This window comes from Carassius carassius, chromosome 10 (assembly GCF_963082965.1).
Source record: "Carassius carassius chromosome 10, fCarCar2.1, whole genome shotgun sequence".
Classification (NCBI taxonomy): Eukaryota; Metazoa; Chordata; class Actinopteri; order Cypriniformes; family Cyprinidae; genus Carassius; species Carassius carassius.
Window position 1 is genome coordinate 13,838,792 of NC_081764.1, and position 27,921 is coordinate 13,866,712.

The 27,921-nt window shown below is 34.2% G+C and overlaps 1 protein-coding gene across 2 annotated transcripts; it reads left to right on the plus strand.

Annotated features, from left to right (window-relative positions):
- The first annotated feature begins 9,260 nt into the window (after nucleotides 1-9,260).
- Nucleotides 9,261-27,786, plus strand: LOC132151828 (pituitary adenylate cyclase-activating polypeptide type I receptor-like). 2 transcript variants are annotated; one of them, XM_059560233.1, is made up of 13 exons: nucleotides 9,261-9,437; nucleotides 16,543-16,639; nucleotides 22,023-22,133; nucleotides 22,632-22,732; nucleotides 22,932-23,029; nucleotides 23,767-23,899; nucleotides 24,342-24,495; nucleotides 24,861-24,921; nucleotides 25,018-25,087; nucleotides 25,175-25,266; nucleotides 25,429-25,558; nucleotides 26,300-26,341; nucleotides 26,908-27,786. In XM_059560233.1, the coding sequence occupies exons 1-13, from the start codon at nucleotides 9,378-9,380 to the stop codon at nucleotides 27,094-27,096; spliced, it is 1,338 nt and encodes a 445-aa protein (XP_059416216.1). In that variant the 5' UTR covers nucleotides 9,261-9,377; the 3' UTR covers nucleotides 27,097-27,786. The 2 variants fall into 2 exon arrangements, with proteins under 2 accessions (XP_059416216.1, XP_059416217.1); XM_059560234.1 differs by lacking the exon at nucleotides 16,543-16,639.
- Nucleotides 27,787-27,921: the final 135 nt, after the last annotated feature.

A 27,921-nucleotide genomic window follows, 5' to 3' on the forward strand; every position in this document is an offset into this window, starting at 1 on the left:
TTTTATGCAGTTTAATGCGAATTTGGTGATCGAAATGCTATTTAATGGGGTTGGGTGGAGAGTGATTTGACGACGGTCAGCGATTTATTGTGTGTTAAGTAGTAGCCAGCTGGGAGTTGTGCGGCTTGCACGAATAAATCATTGTTACATTTACAAGTTTAGTGCAATGTGCATTCCTTACAATAAAATCTAATGCATTAAAACACACACACACACACACACACACACACACACACGATCAGCGTGCAACATCGCCCCTTTTAAGAACTGATCACTGTCATGGAGCTCCTGCACATGTTGTTATTAAAACACGTTAGTGAGAGCTTGTATGATAGAACACAACTTAAAGCATTATTAGGCAATAAATGATTTTAATGTACAGTTCAGCAGAATTTCACAGAATTTATCCACCGTATTATGATGATTTCTTGTTCACGTTTTTGATATATTAATAGTCAATGATTTACAAGACTTTATTCACCCTACATGAATTATGTTGAACCCTTATTAATATAGCCAGACCACACCCAAACTATTATGCCACAAAATGGCAGCACCAACTTATAAGGGAATATAGATATCTATTACTTTATATCCATTTCATTTATTGCAGATATTGCAGACATTCTTAAAATATGTATATATAAATTGCATTTAGTGTGTTGAATTATATATATAAATTCTTCACATGATAAGCAGTCTTTTTTTTACCTTTTCCTTACCTCATTGCTGAATAGTTTATTCCTAATTTTAAGATGAAATATATTTAATATATTTAATTTACATTATGCATTACATTATATAAAAACATATTTACACATTTACAAATGTGTGAAGTCTGTGTGAAGTCACCTTTCATCTTTAAATCAACTTTTTTGTTTACTGGCCCTTGTGTTGTGATTTCTGAAAGTCTTGAGTAAAGGCACAATTTATGTTATTATTATTACTTGTTGATCTCTATTTTAAATGAACTCAGCATAAGTAACCCTTTGACTCGATTTGATTGCAGTGAATAGGAGATCGGTCTCTCTCCTTCCTTCCTCTTTCCTTTCCCTGTTTGTGTTAGATAGTATAACATATCCACTGCAGAGCCTCTGCAACTGTTATGTCGGTATTCATTTCTATTCTTGCTGCTCTCTGGTGTCTTTTGAAACAGACCTCTCAAGTTATTTTGTTGCATGTGTATGTGCAAATTAACTGTTTTACAATTTTTCTCTCTGTTCAGTTCAATGGAACTCTGCAAGTGCACCATTAAAAATTACACTACATTAAATGGTGTTCTGTTACAACCACTCACCTCTAATGATATAAGGACTGACGATTAACAGGTTTATATGTGTTTGATATTGAGTTGAGATCCCAGTTTAACACCTTTTATAAAGAGGCAGGATATTAGCACTGCAGGATTTTCTGCACTTGATTTAAGACAAATTTTAATTGATTATGCCATCACTTTCAAACATAAAGTATTGGTCTTTATTGTCTGCATATAGTACGCCTCGATAAATAGACCTAACACTTTATGAAACACTCCATGCAGTTTCATATATAAAATGTATAACTATATACAAACAATAAAGTCAGATAAGTATACAGCTTTATTTAAACCCATGCATCTCAGTAAAGAGAAATTAATTAATTATTTAATAAAGCTGTTACATGTAAAAGTGTAGTGCAGATTTGTTTTTGTTTTAAAAAAAAATTTTTTTATCACTGCTACAGTATATGTTTTGTATGTATCGATATTTAGTAATTAATGGTCCATATATTGCAGTATATTGATAAATATGCATACATATAAATAGCAGTTTCCCATACATGGAAAAATGATTTAATATATTGCATTATATTTTCAAATATATTCCCATATAATTTTGTTTCATCAGAGCTGACTTCAATTTGATATTTTCAATATCAGAATGTACATAGACACATTTTCACTTGTACTTTGAAGTCCTTGGTTTATAAGATTGTGCAGCACATTTTTATGATTTTATGATTAACATGCACAACGAAGCAATGATAAATAAATAAACTAATGTGTGTGATGGTATATAATAAAAATCTGTTTACTCACTGTGTGTGTGTGTGTTTTAAAATTTATGCACAGAAAGTACAATATTATGCACACACAGTACGATATATAGTCACAATTACATTTGTATATTATGAAGTGTATTATTGAATATAAATACATTACAATATTTTTAAGTAAATTTTTCAATTCATGAAAATCTGCAATTCTTTATTTATTTTTCAATATATTGTAATAAACAGTACATTATTCTGTATATTTTCAATATGAATTCAGTTTAATATTTTGATTGTTAATAAACATATATAAGTAAACATATTTTCTTTGAGTAGGTGAACTCACAGAATTAACCCTACAAAATCCAGGAGTGAGACACAATTAGTTAGTATTAGTATATCATTAGTTTGTATCGTAATGTGTGCATCTTACATACTGTGACACACTAACAGATATGGGCATAAACACATACAATTAGGTTACTCCATGTAGGTTTTTGTTTTATTTTTATTTCCTTTAAGTGCCAACTCTGATGACCTCGTTATTTTCTGGGTGTTCAGCATTTTTTGACATTTGGCATAAATTCTACATTCACATTTTGCCAGCCTGTTTTCAGCCACTGACACCCTGTTTAAATGATTTGTGCTTGTATCACATACACTACAGTGCTTCTTTAATAATAACTAATTACTCTGATACCTGGGGGTTCACGGCACAGTAATTGATGTCAACCCATGCAATCCCTTGTGATTTGTACTGAGAGAAAAGAATAAAGAGAGAAAGAGATGCCAAATTCCTGATTTGCGCTATGTATTCTCTCAGTGTTTTCAAGAGAGAGATGTGTCTATATGCTAATGGTAATCCACCTCCTTCCTCTTCAAACAGCAAATGACAAACTAAATATAGTGGTGCAGACTTTAGTGATTTAGTTCACTATTGGTCAGCCTAGTTTGGCATTAACACACTCTAATGAGATTTTTGTAGAATATTCAGTAGAAATGAGGCCAGAGATCCATCTTATGCATGTGCAACAGATTTTATCCTCAAAGAGGAAAATTTATAAATCCACTGCATATCCCTTTCATTCCCGGCATATTGGTAATTTATGGTCTTTTCTTTTTCTTTCTTTCTTTCTTTCTTTCTTTCTTTCTTTCTTTCTTTCTTTCTGCACACTAAACCTGGATATATTGTGTCAGGACAAATTACTTTAACTTCAAATAGCTAGTGGAGCAGGGCAGATGTAATACAGCTATATAGCAATATTGGAACATTGTAACATTGTGTTGTCTCTGTGCTGTGGGTGTGTTGATAGATATTATTGTGGGGAGTGAAAACCAGGGTTGTCAGCTGGTCAGACTGACATGCCTTATTACCTCTGCAAAGTCATTTGGAGTGTGATAATAACCTTGGATGGATCTCTGGTCTCGGGAGGTTGGGGAGAGCAGGCATGACTTGTTTTTGTTTACACCGGCATCCTATTTAGAATAGTTTTTTAATTCTGTAGTTTGAGTTTCAGTAATTTAATCTTTTGGATAAAAAGTTTAGCAAAAGCCAAATTCAATAGCGATTATATATATATATATATATATATACATATATATATATATATATATATATATATATATATATATAATTATATATATATATATATATATATACGATACAGAAACAGAAGTTTCTTCTGCTCATCAAGCCTGCATTTATTTGATCAAAAATACAGAAAAAACAGTAATATTGTGAAATATTATTAAAACTTCAAACAATAGTTTTCTATTTGAATATACTTAAAAAAAACTATTCCTGTGATGCAAAGCTGAATTTTCAGCATCATTACTCCAGCCTTCAGTGTCACATGTAACATCCAGTCTATCACATGATCATTTAGAAATCATTCTAATATTCTGATTTATTATGAGTGATGGAAACAGTTCTGCTGTCTAATATATTTGATGAATAAAAGGTGAAAAAGAACTGCATTTATTTAAAAAAAATAAATAATATATTTTCTTTACTATCACTTTTTGTCAATTTAACACATCCTTACTGAATAAAAGTATTGATTTTATTTAAAAAAAAAAAGAAAGAAAAAAAAATTACTGACCCCAAATTACTGACCAGTAGTGTATATTGTTATTACAAAATATTTATATTTTAAAAACATAGCTTCTTTTTTTTTTTTTTTTTACTTTTTATTCATCAAAGTATCCTAAAAAAGTATCACATGTTCTGAAAAAATATTAAGCAGCAGAACTGTTTCCAACTCTGATAATGAATCATCATATTAGAATGATTTCTAAAGGATCATGTGATAATGATCCTAAAAATTCAGCTTTGCATCACAGAAATAAATGATAATTTAAAGTAAAATAAATTTAAAAACAATTATTTTAAATTGCAATAATATATCACAATATTACATTTTTTTCTGTATTTTTGATGCAGGCTTGATGAGCAGAAGAAACTTCTTTCAAAAACATTAAAAATAGTAATTTTCAAAAACATAAAAAATAGTAATGTTTCCAAACTCTGTACTGTATATATATATATATATATATATATATATATAGTCTTTCTTCCCAACATTAGATATGATGACTTTGACTTGTCTATTTGAAATGAAAACCAGTACAAACCTACATAGAAATCCTATGTACACTTTTATTTAAAAGTTTGGCATCAGTAGAATTTTTTTTTAGAAGAAGAAGAAATTAATACTTATATTAAGCACAAATGCAATAATTCGACCAAAAGTAAAGATTTCATTTCAAATAAATGCTGTTCTTTTAAACTTTCTATGCATCAATGAATGGTGGGGAAAATGTGTCCTGATTTCCGAAGCATAATATGACAGGACTGGTGTAGTAGCTGCTGACAATTCAGCTTTGCTATCACAGAAATAAATTACATTTTAAAATATATTCAAACATTTTTTTTAAATTGTAATATTACCATTTTATTGTATTATTGATCTTATATATGTATCCTGGCCGGGTGGGCATTTACTAAAAAAATAATTACTATAGAATATTTACCAACCCCATTTCTTCTAAATGGTAGTATATAAGCAAAGAAAAAAAAGAAAAAAAAGAATTCACAACAGAATGTATACAAAATGATAGAAAGATGAAAATATCATGATTATTTACACATGTACAAAACTAAATCGCATTACTTCTGCGATGGTATGTGAAAATAAATCACATTTCAGTCTAGAATGTAGTGAAATTACATTGGATGTCATAGACCTCAAAAGCCAGGAAAATGTTTAAGGAATGGCACTAAATCTGTCACATACTGTAGGCTATGAAGTGCCACCTGTCCCTGAAGTATGCCCTTCAGCTAGCCAAGCTGTAAGTAGCAGGGTTTGACCTCTAAATGCTAACACACTCCACATAATATTTAGCCAGTTAAGACAAAATATCAACTCTTCAAACGCTTTGGTAAAAACAATCCAACCAATCAGTTCCTCATACAGGATGGCCCACCTCCCATATGTTTTTCTGTCATTAGAATCAGTTTTACCTAATTGTGAAGGCATGTCCTTTTGTGGAAAGTATTTGTTGTGATTAATGTGCCCCGGAGAGTATGCAAAGGAAAAGTGTTTAGGCATGCAGCCTCTCTGTGGTCTCTGATAGCTTGAGCACACACTCTGAGATGTTGACACTCAAAAAAAGGATTTTTCCCCACCTATATTTCTTTGGATGTTTTGACATTTAGGTAGAATTTGTAAATACTTTATCCAGTGAATGGAGTAAGAAGAACAAAGTTTGCCCTTATATGGCTTTGGCACTGGCAAGCATCTTTCTCTGTTTTATAATAGGTTGGTTGGTCTGTTTTGCTTCTTTGTGCATTTTGTTTTTTTTATGAAGATCCTTGTCTAGCATGTCTCAGTGATCTTGAGGAATCGCTGGGGGAGTTCTCCGGGCAGTCAGCTTCATTATACCCACTAATTACAGCAAGAGCTCCAGTCAGAGCAGCTGTTTCACTCGTTCTTCCTCCAGCCCTCCATCCATCTACGTATCCATCCATCCATCCATCACACTTATGCTCTCTTTATCTTTTTCATTCTCCCATTTAAGCAGAGGTGGGTAGAGTACCCAAAAGCTGTACTCAAGTAAAAGTAAAAGTACTTCTAGAAATATTTACTCAAGTAAAAGTAAAAGTACTAGTCTTGAATAGTTACTTGAGTAAGAGTAAAAGAGTATCGGATAAAAAATCTACTCAAGTAGTTAGTTACTAGTTACTTTGGGTCATATATACTGTATTGAGCCTATTTTTATTTAGATATATAGATAAAATGTATGTAATGTATGTGTGCGTGTATAAATGTATATATTTCATCAGCCTTTACTCCAATTTATGTAATTTATTATAAAACCCTGTCTGTTTACTTAAGTAACAGATATAGGTGTCATGCCATAACATATTTTTAATACGACTGACTTTATATTAAATGTGAATTTAACATTGAAAGTTAATGTGATATAAATATTGCTACTAATCAATCTTTCATTGTTCAGAAAGAGAGCAAATAACATTTACATTATTAAAGATAATTTTACTGACAGTCTAGATTTCAATCACTCTCAGAAACTCCCATTAAAATCACTGAAACTGCTAACACTGTGAAATCAATATCTTAATTAAAGATTCGTACACACATCTGCACTTTGTTGTTTCTGACGAGAGAATTCGCCAATGCTTTAATAAGCTCAAAAGAATCATGTGTGATTTGTTATAATACGCAGCGCTGTATAAACGCATCTATCTCTGGCTAAGCGCCAGCAAGCAATCACAGATCTGAATTTAGCAGCTGATAATATGACTCGCTGAACGTACTTGCACCAGTGTGATTGTATTAAAATTAATAAAATCTTAATCGGCTATTTTTTGTCTTTTGGAAGCTGCATTCAACTTGACTCCCCTCTGTTATAAGCCACACACGTACAACAAACTAATGTCACAGTGGTATCGTGTACTGTAATCGAATGTAGCCCAAGTTATTACCTGTTAAACAGTAGACAGCACACGCGGTGTTCATCTAATAAGGATCTCCATCGCTAGCAAATAATAACCTTTGCAGATTTCAATTCAGTGCAGTTCAACGCTGCTGATGTTAAACGTTACAACTCCGAGTGAACCACTTCAGACGCTCAGCGCGTGCGGCAGGGAACTGAACGACTCATTCAAACTGATTCATGAACCAATTCACTCGTTTGCCAATTGGTTTGATCAAGCCTTTGAACAGAATTGACTCAAAAGAATGAATCATTCGCGAATGGGCATCGCTCACTGCCCAGAGAAAAGTAGACGGCGCGTTTGGAATAAACTGAAGCATTATAACATTTATTGCATTAAGATAAAGTAACGAGAGGAGCGTCGCCCACAGTAACGAAGTAAAAGTACAGATTTTTCCACAAAAATTTACTCAAGTAAGAGTATAAAGTACCCATCTTTAAATATACTCCGAAAAGTATTCGTTACCCCAAAAAATTACTCAAGTAAATGTAACGAAGTAAATGTAACTCGTTACTACCCACCTCTGCATTTAAGTGTACCAAAGTCTCCCCTACAGCTCCTTCCTTCCCCTGCCTTCATGAGATTGGTGCTTGTGATGAAGAGAATTGAATCAGGAATTATCCTAGCAATACCGTGAGCTGCGTCATAAGGCTGTGCTCTATCATACGGGTCTTTTAGATAAACAACTTAATAATAAAAGGACCTTTATGGTTTTCGCTACACACATGTACTGTTTGTGGTCAGTGTAGTTGGTGGCCATGTATGGTGTAATACTGTGTATTTACAATAGAGTGTGTTGAAACCAGCCCATTCGATCTCAATCTCAATATCATGAACATTTCCACCACAATGCAATTTCCACCATCCCAAATTATGAATGTGTGTAATACCAATATGTGGTGCTAATGAGTGGTTTAATAAAGTTCCATCTCAATAAATTAGAATGTCGTGGAAAAGTTCATTTATTTCAGTAATTCAACTCAAATTGTGAAACTCGTGTATTAAATAAATTCAGTGCACACAGACTGAAGTAGTTTAATTCTTTGGATCTTTTAATTGTGATGATTTTGGCTCACATTTAACAAAAACCCACCAATTCACTATCTCAACAAATTAGAATACTATATATAAAATAACAAAAGAAAAAAAAATAGTGAATTGTTGGCCTTCTGGAAAGTATGTTCATTTACTTTATATGTACTCAGTACTTGGTAGGGGCTCCTTTTGCTTTAATTACTGCCTCAATTCGGCTTGGCATGAAGGTGATCAGTTTGTGGCGCTGCTGAGGTGCCGGGTGTAGTGACTTTGGTTTTCAAAAAACACAATGGACCAACACCAGCAGATGACATTAAACCCCCAATCATCACAGACTGTGGACCTTTCTCCAGACTCTAGGACCTTGGTTTCCAAATGAAATACAAAACTTGCTCTCATCTGAAAACAGGACTTTAGACCACTGGGCAACAGTCCAGTTCTTCTTCTCCTTAGCCCAGGTAAGACGCCTCTGGCATTGTCTGTGGTTCAGGAGTGGCTTAACAAGAGGAATATGACAGCTGTATCCAAATTCCTTTACACGTTTGTGTGTGGTGGCTCTTGATGCCTTGACCCCAGCCTCAGTTCATTCCTTGTGAAGTTCACTCAAATTCTTCAATCGATTTTGCTTGACAATCCTCATAAGGCTGTGGTTGTTGCATCTTTTTCTTCCATACTTTTTCCTTCCACTCAACTTTCTCTTAACATGCTTGGATACAGCACTCTGTGAACAGCCAGCTTCTTTTGCAATGAATGTTAGTGGCTTACCCTCCTTGTGAAGGGTGTCAATGATTGTCTTCTGGACAACTGTCAGATCAGCAGTCTTCCCCATGATTGTGTAACCCAGTGAACCCATCTGAGAGACCATTTCAGGAATCCTTTGCATGTGTTTTGAGTTGATTAGCTGATTGCCATGTCATCATATTGTAATTTGTTGAGATAGTGAATTGGTGGGGTTTTGTTAAATGTGAGCCAAAATCATCACAATTACAAGAACCAAAGACTACTTCAGTCTGCATGCTCTGAATTTATTTAATACACAAGTTTAAAAATTTGAGTTGAATTACTGAAATAAATAAACTTTTCCACAACATTCGAATTTATTGAGATGCACCTGTATATATCTTTTATTATTATTATTATTATTATTATTTATTTATTTATTTTTCAGATCTGATGGTGATTTGAAGAACAGCAGCATTTTTCCAGTGTACCTCTTTACCATCCAGCACTTTGTTGTTCCCCTCTGCTGCTGCTGATCGGTGGATATAATCGCATCAGTGCTCCAGACAAAATGGCTTCCACAGTGAGAAAATGTCAGCACCTGTTTTTAGCACTCATCCTACTCCCTTTGGTAAGCTATTTGCACATATAAACAAGGCAGGTCCATTGGATTAATGGGCCTGAATTGCATGAAAGTACCACTGATTTAAACATGATGGAATTGAAAAGCACAAGACATTCCTAATTGTAAAATGGAGACAGACCATCCTAGTATGTATATATAAGGCTTCAGAAAATAAATATTCTGAAGAGGAGAATTAAAGGTTCGAAGGAGAGAGAGACTGTGTGGGAGAAGGAGGAAGAGAGAGAGTGAGCGTGAGAGAAATTTTATGACGGGGTGGGGTCTTGGGGAGTAAAAGAGACCCCTGCACATCCTTTGTCATGCTATTGCTCTTGTTATTGCAATCTGTAAATAAGCCACATACAATAGGTCAAATTTAGAGGCATTTATTGTTTTCTGGATGACTGCTCATTTTATACACATGGTGTCCTCTCATAACTGAGGGGAGAAGTGCCTTCTTTGTTTACATGAAGAACCATTCTCTCTTTGATCTACTGTCTGTACCGCCAGCTGAGGAGAAACAAATGTCCAAGGGCAATTTACGTCACATTAACACTGGCACTTAGATGGTTCCTGGCATCTAATGCTCATTGGCACCAGACAGGCCAAATGTAAACTGCCCAAGACACAAAACAGTTCTGGTACAGTGAGTACTCCGAGGAACAAAGACCATGCTGTTTTATTTTACTTTATGTTAACTCAAAAACTGGCAGTGCATGGCATATTTGAATTTTATTAGTGCTGAATGAAAGTTAATAGCAGATTCAAAAACATGCAAAAACTAAAAGCAAAATGATAATAATCAACAAATGATTATAGACCGAAAAAATCAATAATATAAACTCATTGAAATGACATATATATATATATATATATATATATATGTATATATATGCTGCTATGAGCAATAGGAATACGGTAACCAAGTTTTACTATTTGTGTTCACTTATAATTATCTAATCACCAGACATAAGCAACAAATTTAAAAATAAATCTAATCAGCAATAAATAATGTTAAAATGTTAATATGGTGATGAGGCTACAATTTTCACTATAATATGCAGTACACAGAAATATTAAAATGATAATATGGATATGAATAGAATTGAGAATTTATCAAATTGTTTCACATATATATATTTATTCATTTATAATATACTATTAATTGATTTTGATTCCCTTTATTGAAATGTTCATGGTTTTATAAGATCAAAAGAAAGAGTTTCCCAACCGGCATCAACTAATCCCACAGTTCACTTCCAGTTCCAGTTAATCTATGGGATATTAATCTATGTATGGGATTATTGTTGCAAGAGAAAAACAAAGGAATCTTGCGAAGAGTATCTCCTCTGCTTTACTTTTCCCTGTATCTGTTTCCAGCATGAAATGACATGTGGTGTGCGTTTTTTTTTAAACTTATAAATATTGTCATATCCTAACAAACCATACATCAATGGAAAGCTTATTTATTCAGATGAAGTATAAATCTTGATTTGAAAAATTGACCCTTATGATTGTCTTGTGGTCCAGGGTCACACACACACACACACACACACACACACACACACACACACACACACACACACACACACACACACACACACACACACACACACACACACACACACACAAACACACATACACACATGGACACACACAGACACACACATTCCATTTACCTGAGTGTAAATGCAATTTGATATTCCCACACCCACACTGAAGACAGCAAGACAGGAAAATCTGTCCATTTCATGCTTTTCAAAAATGTAGTCACTGATAAAACATAGACTGGTATGTGTTCTACTTTTGTAATGGTGTAGAAAGATATAGGAAAAAAAAAATTAGTTTGACAGCAAAAGAAGCAAGGGTGTAGAAAAAAGAATGAAATAAACATACTGGCAATGAACTAGTTTTTAAGGATTTGCTTGTTTGTATGAATATTTGTGTTGCTGTCATGATGTAGGAGTGATTTACGTAGTCTCTTTATGATGGAAATCAGCTTTGTGATGCAGTCAGGGTGAGGGGTGAGAGCTTACACAGCCCTTATGAATATTAATGCAGGTGCTCATGTTTAGAACATTTTACTCATGTTTTCAAGGCTATACTCAAGGAGCACGGTGCTCTGAGACCACTTATTACACTAACCACAGTCTCAGGGGTCTCAAATCAGCAGTATTAAGGAGAGTTTCAAAAGTGATTAGTTTATTAATTATTTTTCATGATGCGATTTCATATTCTGTTAAATCCATCGTGCATTGAAGGCAGTTCTGTTGATGAAGGATTTTTCTTTTAACATGGGAATCTGTTCAGGTTTAAAAGCATATTTCACCAAAAATGAGAAATGAAACTTTATTCACCCTCAGGCCATCCAAGAGTTTGGAGTTTGTTTCTTTATCATTACATCCAGGGCCTTAGCTGGGGTTCGTGGGGCCCCGGTGCAGGTTGTGCCTATGGGCCCTGTTTGAAATCATCTAAATAGTACAAATAAATAAATAGAACAAAAATAGAAATTAAACAATGTGTGTTTGTTGTTGTTTAAGTTTGTAGGTATTTAGGTACAGAAACCAAATAATCAAATGTAAAATAGCATTAAATGGTCTTCACTGAATACATTAAATATAAGCCCGATTCGGACAGTAATTGTCTCTCATATGGACCTCAGTGATAAAACTCATGGATTCTTATGGTGATTTATTCACAGTGGAGGAGCGAGTTTTGTGAACAGTCACATGATTGTCTAAAATTAATTTTATTTACAAATGTATTCTTATTATTGTGTAAAATGTATTTAAAAATACTTATTATTAAGTCAAATGTATTCGTATTATTCTAAGCATATTTTATAATATATAATTTATTATTTGATTATTTAAATCGCCTGTTTAAAAATAGGAAAATAGATGCAAGCTATAGTTAGTTATATAATTATATGTGATATATATCTGTTTATAATACAAATTTTAAAATTGTATTTCATACCTGCTGCTTCCATAATAAAGACCCATTTAGAATGTTTATGTGCTTTCCTTCTCTTTCTGCTTCCAGTCGCTGTGGTGAAGTAGTTATGAAGTATTGTTCTTTGAAATACTTTCCAGAAAATTTTAGAAATAAATCTGTATGCAAATTACACGGAAGTACAACATTACCTTATGGTGCTCAAGTGCTCAAAAAATTCTAAACTCTGAATTTTTAATTGAGTTAGTCTCATAAACTCAGAGATGTGGATTCAGACGGCAAATAATTGACCACACAACCTTGGTGTTTGTCCAAAAAAAGTAAGTCTTTCGGATGGGGATTTTTACGTGGGTGGTGAGAGAAAAACACAGACATCCTATATTAGGACAGCATTAAAATCACCAACTACCCAATGTAAATGGGGAAAATCACTTACGTCCCTCTGAGAAACAATTACTGTCCGAATAGGGCTATAGATTTGTTCTTGTTAAAACTACAAAGTAATTCTGTCAAGAGCAGTGAGTGATTTTCCCTCTTGTATTTTCTTGGATTAACATTAAGGACACCGACAGCAGCTAGTAAATTAGAAATAGTAAATGCATCCAATATGATACACATCCGTTTGTATCCAATGTATTTTTCAATTCAAGTGCAAGAGGAGGCAAATCTCAATTCCATGCCCAAGGGCTGTGTTCAGTCGGTTGAAATCACTAGGTGTTTTAAGGTGTTTTAACTTTAAACTGTCACTTCTAGCCTAAATACAAGTCCATAATAAGAGCACTTACTCTAGTGAGAAAGTCCATCACATGTTGTCCTCTCACATCAAAACATATTTATTTAGAACTGTTTGTGCTTTCAAACAGTGCTTGGTCTATGCATATTTCTCTCCTGGTTCAGACAAGATGACTGTTTCACTGGAAGAAACATTATTATAGATAATGTACTTGTAACTGGCCAGAAGCAATAGTTTATGGATGTTTATGGATGCCTTAATGAATTTCTATATATCTGTTCCAATGAAGAAACATTTTCATACATTCAATAAAGTGTTAATATTTTATATTTAACCTAACAAGCAAATCCGTTTTCTCTCACATTTTGCTTTGACCTTTTATGTTTTCTCAAAGCTTTTAAAGGGTTGTCAAACATATTTCTAATACATAAACATTTCTAAACATGGTTTATTAAAGGCCTTAACTATGATTGTAAACACACAACTGTAACCTAGTTGACAGCAACAAACAAGTCTTTGCTCATATCCATTAATAAAGTTAGGATACATCTGAGTGTCAAGATGTACTCAATACAGACAATAACAGTATATCAACAAAATTCATGTAACTGTTCACCTGGATAGGATAACACAACTTTCTGTGTGAAGAAAAATATGTGCTGTGGAACATTAGTAAATTTTGTTTTTCTACAAAGATATAAGATGAATGGCCTGGTAATACATGAAGCAGGAAGGAGCGATAGTTTAAAGCGCACACTGAGTCGGAGAGATAAGAAGGAGCAAGCGTTTAAATTGGCTCAGAATGTCATTCCACCCTGGGCTGAAGATATTTAATGTCTTGTGCGCTGAGTGTGGGTGTGTGTAATATTGTCTTTATTTGAAAACTGTTTAACATTAAGATAAGCAATATTCAAGACCTGCTAGGAGTGGGCAGGAGTTTATATGAACATTTTTTTTCTCCTTGCATGATCAATTAGCGTCGCACACCTGTAGGTCATAGGTAGGTGCGTAGGAAAAAAGACTGATTTAGTCAAAATATGAGAAAACAAGAAAATCCCACACACTATCAACGTGCAAAACAATAAAAGAAATACTTTAATAGCAACGTTTCGATCGTATGATCTTCATCAGGCATCAACATTGTATTCAAACTCCATTGTATTTAAAACAACATGACAAATCACAGTGAAGAATCATCAATATCCAATCAAGATTAGTAATTGAATAATCATTAACACCACACCACATTGTTAATTCCACAATTACATACATAGTAAATACAATATATATATATATATATATATATATATATATATATATATATATATATATATATATATATATAATATAAATATAAAATAATATTATTAATGGTATCATATATGTAATAATCATATTTCATCACATTAAATAGTGCTTCATAATTCATACCCATAGGTGATAAAGTCTGAAGGGTAAAAATCCAGAACAATTTGCGTCTCTGTAAGAGCTATTCAATATAGCCCCCTCTAGGTGGCACACTCACTTTCTCAATCCCACAGAAGCGTAAGGAGGAAACATCGTGATTAAATGACAAGAAATGGGCAGCGACGACTGGATAGTTAACATCTTTTCTTCTAATAGAACTTTTATGTTCACTAATTCTTTGTTTTAGTTGACGTGAAGTTTTTCCCACATAGCCCAAGCCACAAGGACACCGAATCAGATAAATAACACGTGTAGAAACACAAGTGATAACAGAATGAATACCAAATTTCTTCCCAATTCTAGGATGACAAAAGAATTAAGTTTTAGTTGTATTGTTACACTGCGCACAATTGCCACAGCGATAATTTCCATTTTGTAATGGACTAATTAATCTCTGAGAAGAACTAGAGATGCAACTTTGAAAACGAGCGTGTACTACATGATCTTTTAAATTTAAAATCAGTGGAGGATGTCGGAAAATTGTGCTCAGCTCAGGATCAGAAGACAACAAATACCAATACTTTTAAAAAAATGGATCGTATCAAATATGACTAGGTCGTAATAAAAGTAAAGGAATGCTTTTTTACTTTTTATTGTCCTCTTTTTTAACAATTTTTGAAAAGTAGTGCTGAATGCTTCGTCAATCCATTCAGAAGGATACCCTCTATCCAAAAAATGTATTTTTCATAATTTCCGATTTTTCAATAAAGTCTGTATCTGATTATTATTATTATTAATAATAATAATAATAATAATAATAATAGGTACAGTTTTATTTAAATTTATTTAGATTTTTATTTTTCATTTGTAAAATTTGTATTTTTCATTTTCAATTAGTTTAAAATTCCTACACTATACTAAAACTTGCTGTAAATGAACAAGTAGTTAAAAGTGTGTTTATATATTTCTTTTTCTTTGGGGGGGGGGGGGGGGGGTCATGTATTTTCTTGCCTATACTATCACTAAGTGTGCTAGGACTGCCAGTAGTTTAGTGTCAAAAAAAGTTATTGTGTTAAAAAGCATAATTTTGCATCACATGTTTCTAAGCCACAACTCGATGTAATAGAAGTACAATGTTGTCAAAATGCCTCCTTACTGTACACATGACTGAAAAGTATAATCCAGAGTAGTAAGTAAAAGATGAATTCATCAAATTATGGTCCAACATTGTCAGTATTCTTAAACTGTTTCTGTTAGTTTGACCAGGCCAAATGAGCAACAGCCAGGTGAAATTGTCGTTTAATTAATCATTTTAAATTACACCTGGGACAGTTATTAATATAGGATATTTACATCATCTCCACTAGCCTTGCTACAAATTATAAATGTATCCTCTTGAAGAGTAAACATTGACCACATTCATGCAACAGTAAAATACTACTATTTTGGATCAAACCACATACAGACCAGATTTGTATTATATTTGAGTGCTAAATATGGTTATGTTCACACACAGTTCGATTATTTAAAGGAATAGTTCACCCAAAAACTGCATTTTAATGAAATTTAACTCACCCTCAGGTAATATGAGATGTAAATGAGTTTGTTCTTCATCATAACAGATGTAGAAAAATTTTGCATTACATAACTTGCTCATTAACAGATCCTCTGCAGTGAATGGGTGCCATCAGAATGACAGTTCAAACAACCTTGATTAAAATGCCTTTATGAGTAGATTTGTTTTTTGTTTTTTACAAACACATTTCTTTTTACTTCACAAGATGTTAACTGATTTTGAAAACTTGGATGGCCTGAGGGCCTTGGATCTTTATTTTGTGTGAACTATTTCTTTAACAATGTGACAGCAGCATTCTATAAGCAAACCCACACTCAGAAATGTTCTGGACTCACAACCAAAACAGTATATTTTTAGTGGTTCATTGCTGTGTGAACAAACATTGTCTACATAAACAGCTGTTGTGTCTAACATTTCACTCTTCCTCATACTTTATCTTTCAGATCTACTGTATGCGCCCAGACTGTATCATTCAGTTAGAGAAAGAGAAGTGCATGGAAAGGATAGCCATGGATGACCATAGCAGTGAACCGGAACTGGGTAAGAACTGCATTTATGTGTTCTGCATGTTCATTATTGCTATTTGCTAATTCAATCCACACAGTTTTTCAGCTGTATTAGCGTTTAACTGTTAAGTGCAGCAATAGATTTACCAGAGACATCTAAATATAGCATGCTTGCAGATGTTTATAATAACATTTAAAATAAGTTTTAAAATTAGTTTAAACTTAGATTAGGAATTTTAGAAGTGATCAGAAATAAATGTGTGATGAAATTAAGCCCAAAGCTTTCAGACTGAGCTGGAGAATATAAGACATTGTGATGATTCACAGGAAGTGTGTGTGTGTGTGTGGGGGGGGGGGGGGGGGGGTTATGTTTTCTAGTGCTGTCTGCATGTGGCATTGATCCTAATCCTTTCACAATCACAGTCAGTAATGAAATGCTGACATTTTGATTTGGCAAGCAAGAGCTGTCCTTAGGGAATGGATTGAAGCATTAACATGAAAATAGAGCTGCCCGTAGTTTTAGGCTATACGCTGAAACTTAGGGGGTGGCCCAGCTAACAGCTAAAAATATGTTTAAAGAACGATTTTCAAATGTTATGGAATGCTACTTTTGAATGTTCTCTGCATGTTCTGAAATAAGAAGTAATGTTTAGAAAAATGTTAGATGAACATAAAACTAAAACATTTTCAAAGAATCAACAATGCATAAATAACATTTTTAGAGCATTATTAAAAACCTTGAACAAATGTTCTATTAATGTTACTTTGAGACACCCTGTGGTATAGCAGAGCTTATGGCCAACTAAACAGACAAGGCTTTGGAATTTGTAGTGGTATTATTTTTAGTCCTTTTTATTATTTTATTTTATTTTATTTTATTTTATTTTTTTTGCAGCTGTTTTATATGGGTTTTATTCAGCTTCTGGAGTTTGCTCAAGCACAAGCTTCTGCTTTGATTCTGTGTTTGGCACTGCTACAGAAAAAAATGAGATAGATATACAGTAAATACCTAACATGACAGACAATAAAAAGTCTTTGACAGATGTCGGCCTTTAATGGCTTCTCAGTGGCAGCTCTTGAGTGATACAAGTCCTATATGTTTTCTTAAAGCATGCGCCTGCCAGAGATCCATCAATTATTCATCTCAAGCTAATTTAAAAGCTAAAAAAAAAGTATGTTAAACATAAATAGGAATGTTAGCATGGCCTCATTAATATTGTACTATTACATGCTATTATAAATCTGTGTGACGAGTGGGGCGGGGCCGAGGGACATGGGAGCGAGGCCGGGGGAGTGATTGGAGATGAACTACACCTGTTCGTCCCACCGGTCTCGAGGCCCATGGAGGAGATGGAAGGATATAAAACTGGAGCGAAGAGGAGGCAATGATGCAGGTCCAGCGGGAGGACCGCGAGCTGTTCCGGAGCATGCTGGACCGGGAGGTTCGGACGAGGTCGGCCTCCCCCAGTTCCAGCCCTGCTGCCCACATGCCTCTTACGAAGATGGGGCCAACAGATGATCCGGAAGCGTTCCTCGATCTGTTTGAGAGGACGGCCGAGGCGTGTGGGTGGCCGGAGGACAGCTGGCCGGTCCGGATAATTCCGCTGCTGTCAGGGGAGGCCCAGAAGGCTGCTCAACAACTGCCCGTCCAGAACCTCCTGGTATACGCAGACTTAAAAAGAGCAGTGCTCCAAAGGGTCGGCCTCAGCCCCGAGCAGCACCGTCAACGCTTCCGGTCGCTAGAACTGACCGAAGTGGGCCGGCCCTTTGTCTTAGCCCAGCAGCTCCGGGACTCCTGCCGCAAATGGCTGTTGGCCGGAGGAAGCGACGCCGAGACCATTATCAACACGGTGGTGCTGGAGCAGTTCATCTCACGACTCCCGAAGAGGACTGCTCAGTGGGATCTGGCCATCCAACTGGCGGAGGATCAGCTGGCGGCGTGTTCCGGGGTCGGCGAACCCCTTCCATCTGTCTCTCTCTCTCTCTCTCTCTCTTCCCCCCCCTCTCTCCTTCCATCTCCTCCATGGGCCTCGAGACCGGTGGGACGAACAGGTGTAGTTCATCTCCAATCACTCCCCCGGCCTCGCTCCCATGTCCCTCGGCCCCGCCCCACTCGTCACAATCTGGCTTAAAATGCAACATCTAGTTTTACACAGTATGTAATGGGGGTCCCTGCGCGATCTTTGCATCCGCTAAAGCAGTGGGCTGAGGGGGCCTAAGGATAGTTCTAAAGAGGGTTACAAGATGGCTTAAAAAAGATTTATAATAAAACCAAACATTTTTAAATAAGCTAAAAATCAAGATGTAAGCGAATGTTGTTTTAAATCTGTTCTCTCAAAGGCTATTTTTATTTATGATCCAGGGTTCTCATAGTCTTGAAAACCTTGAAGACCTGCAAACGTCATGGAAATTACTGAATATTTTAAAGTCACATTTTTATAATGAATATGTCAAGCACTAAAATATTTTATCAGTTAGAAATTGCTGTTGGTGAGAAAAAAAATAAGAAAAAGTAATCACTAATTACTAGAAATGTCATGCACTGTAAATTCATATTGAAGAACATTAATTTAAAGGGGTCATATGATATGATTTCAAGTTATACTTTCTCTATGGAGTGTTACAAGCTCTTGGTGCATAAAGAAGATCTGTGAAGTTGCAAAAACTAAAGTGTCAAACCCAAAGAGATATTCTTTCTAAAACAATTCGTTTAAACACGCCCCCACATCTCTATGTCACTGTGTGGGAAGATTTGCATAACACTGCCCAAAAATCAGTGGTTAAGCTGTATTTACAACACTGTTACAGAACCCAAATATTCAGATGTGTGCAGTGCATTTTATGGAGGACTGTTTCCTGATCCTGGGAGAGAAGACTGCAATGCCGGCTGTTCTGACTCACAGTCTGTATGAATGTTTACATATGTAAAGGATTTGCCACTGATGATTCAAAGGCGAGTTTTGAGCAGTGTAATGTTAGAGTAGTGCTTGTCGTTTGTCCAATTACAAATGCAGACATGGTTTTGTTTACGTGGCGTGATGCAACGTGATGCGTAAAAACACAGTACAAGTCATTAGAATCCATAATTATGTCCCCACTGGATGCAACAAATGCCTCATTTGTAGTGGGTTTTATTGTTTTTGTCTTGTAGCACCGGTGTTCTGAGCGGGACACGCATCACAGTATGACAAGGGGCGTAACATTTCCGTCACACGTTTGAGGCATTCGGCCAAACACAACGCAATGGATAGCTGGCCAATCAGAGCACACCTCGCTTTTCAGACCGATGAGCTTTTAAAAAAAATGATGTGTTTCAGAAGGCGAGGCATGTATCATGTGGAAAATAATGTGTGTTTTTTTTTTTTTTTTTACCTAAGACCACATAAACACATTTCATTATCAAATACACAAAATAATGTTCTTTTTAGCAACATCATATGACCCCTTTAAAACTTCTGAAATTATTCATGAAGTTAATTATTATTATTATTATATATATATATATATATATTTTTATTTTTTTACAATTATTTGAATTACAATTTGTTATTGATATAATTTATCATTTCTATATACATGGGGTCCTACAAAGGGTCCTATGCTTGAATAAGGTTTACTATTCCTGTTTTAAATGAAAGGATGCTAAAGGATTTGGAATAGATTATTCCATCCTAAACATTCTAGAATGTTTATTTATTTATTCATTTATTTTGAAAGTACAAAAAATGTTAGACATAAACCAAAATGAAATAAACCAGCCGAACAATTAATTTTAAATGTTGAAAGCATTGTTGTGTCTTTGTTGCAGATTGTTATAATTCAAGAGACAAGATGTTTGAGTGCCTGGCTTGAAAACAGTATTTAAAACACTACCTTGGCCTTTTGTTAATATAAATGTTTGACATTTACGAACAGACCACCAAGAAGCAAATGTCAACATTACATTATTTGAATTTATGCATGTAATTTAAAGTGTACACTTGGGTGATTTATTAGGTTGCAGCAAAGAGTGTTGTGTGTGAGCTTACTAATAAGAATGTAAGAATGCAAACGGACTGGAGAAAGAAAATCTCTAATACTAACTGTGAAGCGACTAGATAAAATATATTGTTAGTTGTTTTAATGAAGTCTTTGCAAGAATATCTGGGTAATATTTTGCAAGCACTGTGAAAACATTTTAACATTTGAGAGGTCTGAGAGCAGAGGAAAAACACAGCTGGCAGATGCTGGTCTGCTCATGTAAATCAAGATCTGAGATCAGCACACACACACAAACACACACACACACACACTTGCTCTCTTTACTATCTCTCACTGGATCCTTAACCCTTGATGGAGATGTTAAGATGCTTTAGCATCACATGGTTAGTTTACTGTGAAAGTCTCCTTTCCCTCTGAATACGTCATCACCAGAGGTATTTATTGAAGAGCAATGCCAAAATGAAAATAATCAAAGGGATAAATAAATAAGCTAATTCTGCATTCTCATATACACATACAATGATACACAATAAAAAGCATAGCACAGAGCCATGCTGACAGCATGTGATTTTGTGTAGAGAAAGACAGAGAAAGATAGAGAATAATAAAGATCAACATCAAGCTTCACATTTTTTACATTTAATTTAGAGGAAATAAATCATTTATTTAATTAAAAATAAAAATTTACTTAAATTTAATGACTGAGTTTGAGCATATTCCTTAATCGCAAATACAATATTTTATATTCAAAAATTATATGGCATTGTTTTGATTGAATTCCTAAAATCTATTGCATTATTGAAGCAGATGGAAGCCTATATTTGTCGATTGTCATTTGCACCGATTTTCACTGAATCATAGGAATGGCTGTCAAGTAGCACATCTAAATATATCTTAAACTAGGCTGTTCTCTAAATACCCCAATAAAAACTGGTTCAGAGGCAGAGTTACCAGAAAACTTTAATGTTGAGATCCTAAGCCTAAACCCAAGTTCTATATTTTAATGTTTTTTTATTTTATTTTATTTATTTATTTATTTATTTATTTTTATTATTACAATAGTTATTAAGTATATTACACAAATGTAATATACTGCAATATACTGTATATACATTTTCCAATTTCCAAATATGCCCATCAAAAAATGTTGATATTATGCAAGTTAATATAAAAGCAGACGTATTATATATTTAAAAAAAAAAAACCTTTGATATATATATTGTTGCCTTATCTGATTGCTATATATAATTATGTACTTATGTACAAATGTGAAAACTATACATTGCATTATAGGTAACATGGCAATATCATTCTTGATAAAAGAGTAATATATGGCATATATTACATTGCCATATAGGGTTTCTTGTAGTTGGTTAGGTAGAGATTTAAAGCTTTGATATTTTTCTATGATATGATATTATTGTTTATTCCCCTAGTCTGCCGATGGATGTGGGACAACCTCACCTGCTGGCAGCCAGCGAAAATTGGTCAAGTGGTGTGGATGCCCTGTCCTGAGCTATTTGAGGTCATGAGTGAGAAAAATGATGGTGAGTACATGAACAATTGCTCAAATTGTGTGGCTTACTGAGTAGATATGATATTTAGTAATGAGAAACTTTTTTTTTTTTTTTTTTGCCTGGGAATGAATCCTTATCTATAAATAAGAATATAGAGATAAATAGAATAACAAAAATAATTCCTTCGAAAATGTAAACATTTATTTTAGTTATTTTAGTATCATTTATATATTCATAATGAATAATTTTGTTATGTTTTGTTTATAGTTTTATTCATTTAGCTTTATTTTATTACAGTTTTAGTTTCAGTAATTTTAATACACCAATATAAGTATTTATATTGCAGTTTCTTATATACACACACATACACACACACACAATTTCACGAAAACAATTTTATAGTTTTAGATTTAGTTAAAAATAACGCAGCTTGTTAATAATGTTTATTTCATTTGATTATCGTTTGGCTCTTATTTATCTCTTAGAGTTTTTTTCATACAATATGTTGGATTTTTGCACCTTTTGTAGAGTTTGGTAAGGTGAGTCGTAACTGCACTGAGGATGGCTGGTCAGAGATGTTCCCTCACTATGTTGATGTTTGCCCTTTTAATGAGAATGGAACAAGTCCAGTAAGTGCCCTTCACCTTTCCTGCTTTCTGTTCCTTCTGTATGTCTTTAGAAGATTCCTAAAGTCTTTTAGCCTCCAAAATGTCTAAAGAAATGTAACTGTGTTAAGTGCATATTCATTATAGAAAGGTGGGCTTTATCGTTTACTGTAGTGTTTGGATTAGCTTGACAATAATTAGCACTTCTTCTTTTTGTTTGCAGGACATGTATTATGTGTCAATGAAGGCTTTGTATACTGTGGGCTACAGCACCTCACTGGTGTCTCTCACCACTGCCATGGTCATTCTCTGCAGGTTCAGGTGAGAGGTCAACCTGGCTCAAGAAAGAGGCCATGAGCATTCATTCGATTCTTAAGCTTCAGAGGAAACTATATGGACACATTTATCTGAGTGAAGTGTTTAGAAAAACACCTGCGTATCTGTATTAGCGAGACATCAGGCATTTGTTAAATTATATTTGGAGAATAATGGTTAAGTTAAAGCCCCTGAAATTAGTAGGATTGAATTATAAGGTAGATTTTTCATTTTGTTTGGACAAATTTTGTTTGTTTCATTTTGTTTGGACATTTCAGTTTGTATATTGTAATATAATATAACTGAGCTAGTACACCAATATGCATGCATCAAAATCTGTATTAGTATACAACAGTTTGGAGTCAAATTGTTTAAACATATGATAGTAAAGACAATTATAGTATTACTAAAGATCTATATTTCAAACAAATGCTATTCTATTAAACTTTCTATTTATTTTTGAGAACATCTTAACTTATAAACTCAGCATATTAGAATTACATTTCAAATTTAATTAATTACAAATATACAGGAATCAAATACAAAATATATTAAAATTGAAAATAATTTTATCGTCTTATTATCTAATGTATTTTATGATCAATTGATTGGAAGTTTGGTAAGCATCAAAGGTTTTCTTAAAAAAAAAAAAATTAAACCTGAACGTTTGAATAAGACATATAGGATGCAATTGTGTTATGTTCTATCTAATATTTCATTATTGTGGTTGGCCTTACCCTCAGGAAGCTACATTGCACCAGGAATTTCATTCATATGAACTTGTTTGTGTCCTTCATCCTGAGGGCCATCTCAGTCTTCATTAAAGACGGTATTTTATATGCAGAGGAGGACAGCGACCATTGCTTTATACACACTGTGAGTCTCAGTCTCTCTCTCCTTCACATCACACACAAAATTCCCGGGCAGTCATGGTGAGGGGCCCATTAACATCCCAGGTTGCCCATGTCATTTCTTTGAGGAAGGAATTAGTCTCAGAATGATACGTTTGTGTTGCTGTAATGTGCTTTAATTTGCTTCAGATAATGAGTTCTCTGTAGTCACCTCATAGTTGCTTTTTGCTTGGCCAACTAGCTAAATGTGCTTTGAATGTTTCCCTGTGCAGCAATGTGACTCTTATGTTTTTAAAGGGATAGTTGATTCAGAAATGAACATTTTGGTACCACGTACTCATGTCGCCCCCCTCGTGTCATTCCAAACCTGTCCAGTGAGATTATGTAAATGTAAATTATGCTTTATCTAATCAAAATCAAATAAATATTCTGATAATGTGATATGTGTTTTTTTTTTCTTTTTGCAGGTGGAGTGTAAAGCAGTGATGGTATTTTTTCATTATTTTGTTTTGTCAAACTACTTCTGGCTGTTCATCGAGGGCTTATATCTCTTTACGCTTCTTGTGGAGACATTCTTTCCTGAGAAAAGATACTTTTACTGGTACATCATTATTGGATGGGGTAAGACCAGGGATATTATAGCTTATATATTATAGCTTTTATTATTATAAAATTAATAATAATTATACATACATATATATATATATATATATATATATATATATACAGTATGTATATATGTGTGTGTGTGTGTGTGTGTGTGTGTGTGTGTGTGTAAATGAAAATACATGAAATGTACACACAAAAAAAACTATATAAATGGATCTCAATATATTTATGTATAAAATTAATTCAAATGTGTAAAAATATAAAATATGTATGTATGCAATATGTAAAATATACAAAGTACACACACACACATACAAGTTGCAATCATGCAAAAAACGGTACTGATTTAATTATTTAAATTGCCCATGTTTTCCCAGGTACCCCGACAATATGTGTGGCTGTCTGGGCAGTCTTAAGAGCTCATTTTGATAACATTGGGTAAGATGAAGGATTTATATATATATATAAAATTAATATGTTATTCAATGAAAAAAATAACATTTAAATCAGATAAATGTCTGGCATTGCCTGCAGTTGCTGGGATATTAATGACCATGCTGCCATCTGGTGGGTGATCAAGGGTCCTGTTCTCGCCTCGATAATGGTACGGAAAGTACACATTCCATCTCAAAAAACTTTTGACTGCAATATTAAGCTATTGCATTATTATCTTGTCTTTTTTTACTCTCAGATCAACTTTATACTCTTTATTGGCATCATTATAATCCTGGTGCAGAAGTTGCAGTCTCCAGATATTGGAGGGAATGAGTCCAGCATTTATCTGTTAGTCATATACACACATACAAATACACATACACATACACATACATACACATTAAAAAATACACTTACAAATACACATACACATATTCTAAGATCTACACCATTACTTTCGAGATGAGCAGTCTTTTTTATGACATGACTGGGGTGTTGTGTGATTGACAGACGTCTGGCCCGCTCCACTCTTCTCCTCATTCCTCTGTTTGGAATTCACTATACCGTGTTTGCATTCACACCAGAAGATGTCAGCAAAAGAGAAAGACTTGTGTTTGAACTTGGTCTTGGTTCTTTTCAGGTAGAAGTCACCTTTTGTCTTCTCATATTTTAAACTTAAAATATTTGTACAAAAAGGCAACTTCATTTCTGTCAGGACTTTTATCATTAAAGATGATTGACACTTAGCATGCAGTTTGGATTGGCGGTATGGTCCTTTTCTGGGCAAAAACTCCTTGCCCAGACATGCAGCCTGTCATGAAATAAGCCGCAATAACCCGAACAGTAAACCGAACAGAAGACATTATTAATGTTCTTAATGACATTTCAGAGTAAAAACATTATTAAGGATAAAGGGAGTTGATTCAATTAGGAATATCAGAAAGCCAAGTCCTGACTGTGATGAAAGGTGGAGTTTGGGATGGAGAAGGGTAATTTGTTCATGAGCAAGCGATAAAGCTGCTGAATAAAACTGAATATACCTTATATAGGAATGCTTTGATAGACGTTGTATTCCTATAGGCAGACGTGATCAGCTGAGAGTCAGCTGATGCAAGCTTGAGTCATGTGACCTGGCAGAACTAACACTACACTTTATCTATTTATTTATTTCATGTATATTTTGTGTACTGTAATGCATGCAGTCTATTTGTTATTTTTAAAGTATTTTAAATAACTTTTTGTTATTTTGAAAGTATTACTTATTCCACCTTCATTTATCAAATATATTATATTTAGATATCATTTATATCTTAAACAACATTATAAAAATGGTTCATTTTGCATAACCAACTGTTTTTACAATTTCCATTTTTCTTCTCAGGGTTTTGTAGTAGCTGTTCTTTACTGCTTTCTTAATGGAGAGGTAAGTCCTTTAAGTGCTATTAAAAAAGATGAATAATGTCTGCAGTTTGTTTATGGGGAAAAACAAAACCCAGTTTCCACATTTACTAATGGACTCCTATGGGAAAAATCAAGATACATTTACAATGCATTTTTTTAAGAAAAACACTTTAAAATGTTATAGCAAGAGAGGAATGTAACTAAAAATATATGTATAATTTTTAGCTACTTGAAAAAAATTTTCAGTAACAGTAACAGTTTTAGATAAAATCATCTGTTAAAAACATAAATGCAAATGTATATTTAAATTTTACTATATATATATTTTTTTTTGTATTTAAGAAAATCTGATTTTATTATTGTAAATTCCATCTAGTAAAACATTGCAATTGGATTCTATTTGCATAAAGCAATGTCTCTGGAGGCCCTTTGTCATTGCAGTGCTCATTACATCAACCTTACGCATAAATTATTAACCAGCTGGATTTTAAATTCAGGCTCGTCCATGACCAGCATGGAAAGAGATCTGCAGATCTCCTCCTGTAGGATCCAATCAGCTTAATAACACACTGAAGTTTCTCCCCAAAGGTGCAGTCAGAAATCAAACGAAAATGGCGAAGCTGGATGGTGAACCGGTACTTTGCGGTGGACATAAAGCACAGGCATCCGTCCCTGGCCAGCAGTGGTGTGAATGGGGGCACACAGCTTTCCATCCTCAGCAAGAGCAGCTCACAGATCCGCATGTCCGGCCTGCAGGCTGAAACACCGGCCACATGAGCACTCAGAGGAACACACTAAAGGCCAAGCTCCTCAGAACTCGAGCTACAAAATAATCGACGTCAACTTCTGACGTAGTGTCGGTTGAAGCTGTAATATCTGTCAACCATTCATAGATGACAGGCATTTCCTATGGAACTCTGAGGAGCTCACAGCGATTGGTCTATTGTGTGCAAAGCAAACATAGATACTTTTGATGTGCACTTGTGGATGAATCAGATTTGATCTGAACTGAAAGGAATTACAGGTCAATCCATAGCAATCTAGTGTTTAGGATGTTTTCACCCAGAAAGCTAAAGGTCGTGAACAAGGTGTATATTTTTGTACATGTCAACATCACATGATTGTCTCATGTTCTCATTTATCTGTCTGTGAAGATATGTGACAGTTCGAGATTCTCAACATTTTATTGTCAAAGCATTGTCAAACAGGATGAAGACAGAAGCCGGCCTCACCACAACGGGATGTGGGACATGAGTCATTTTTGAAGGAGAAGAAACCATATTTCACACATGGAGCTAAATGATTAACTGATTCCCAATTCCTAATAGTACTGTAATTTAATGTGTAAATATTTTCAAATGTTGTAATTGTAGAATGATGGACTACAGAGACATCAATTTTAAGGACAACAATGACACGCAATGTGGACGCTTCTTAAACTAACACTGAGAAAAACTAGCATTTTAAACCTCAAATTATTTCAATGAGTGGATTCCTCTTGTACTTCATGTGGTCTATTTTTTTAAACAGTCGCTAATACAAAAAATGTCAATTAGAATTCAACAATACATCCAAGCTCATGCCGCAATATTTGGCATGTTA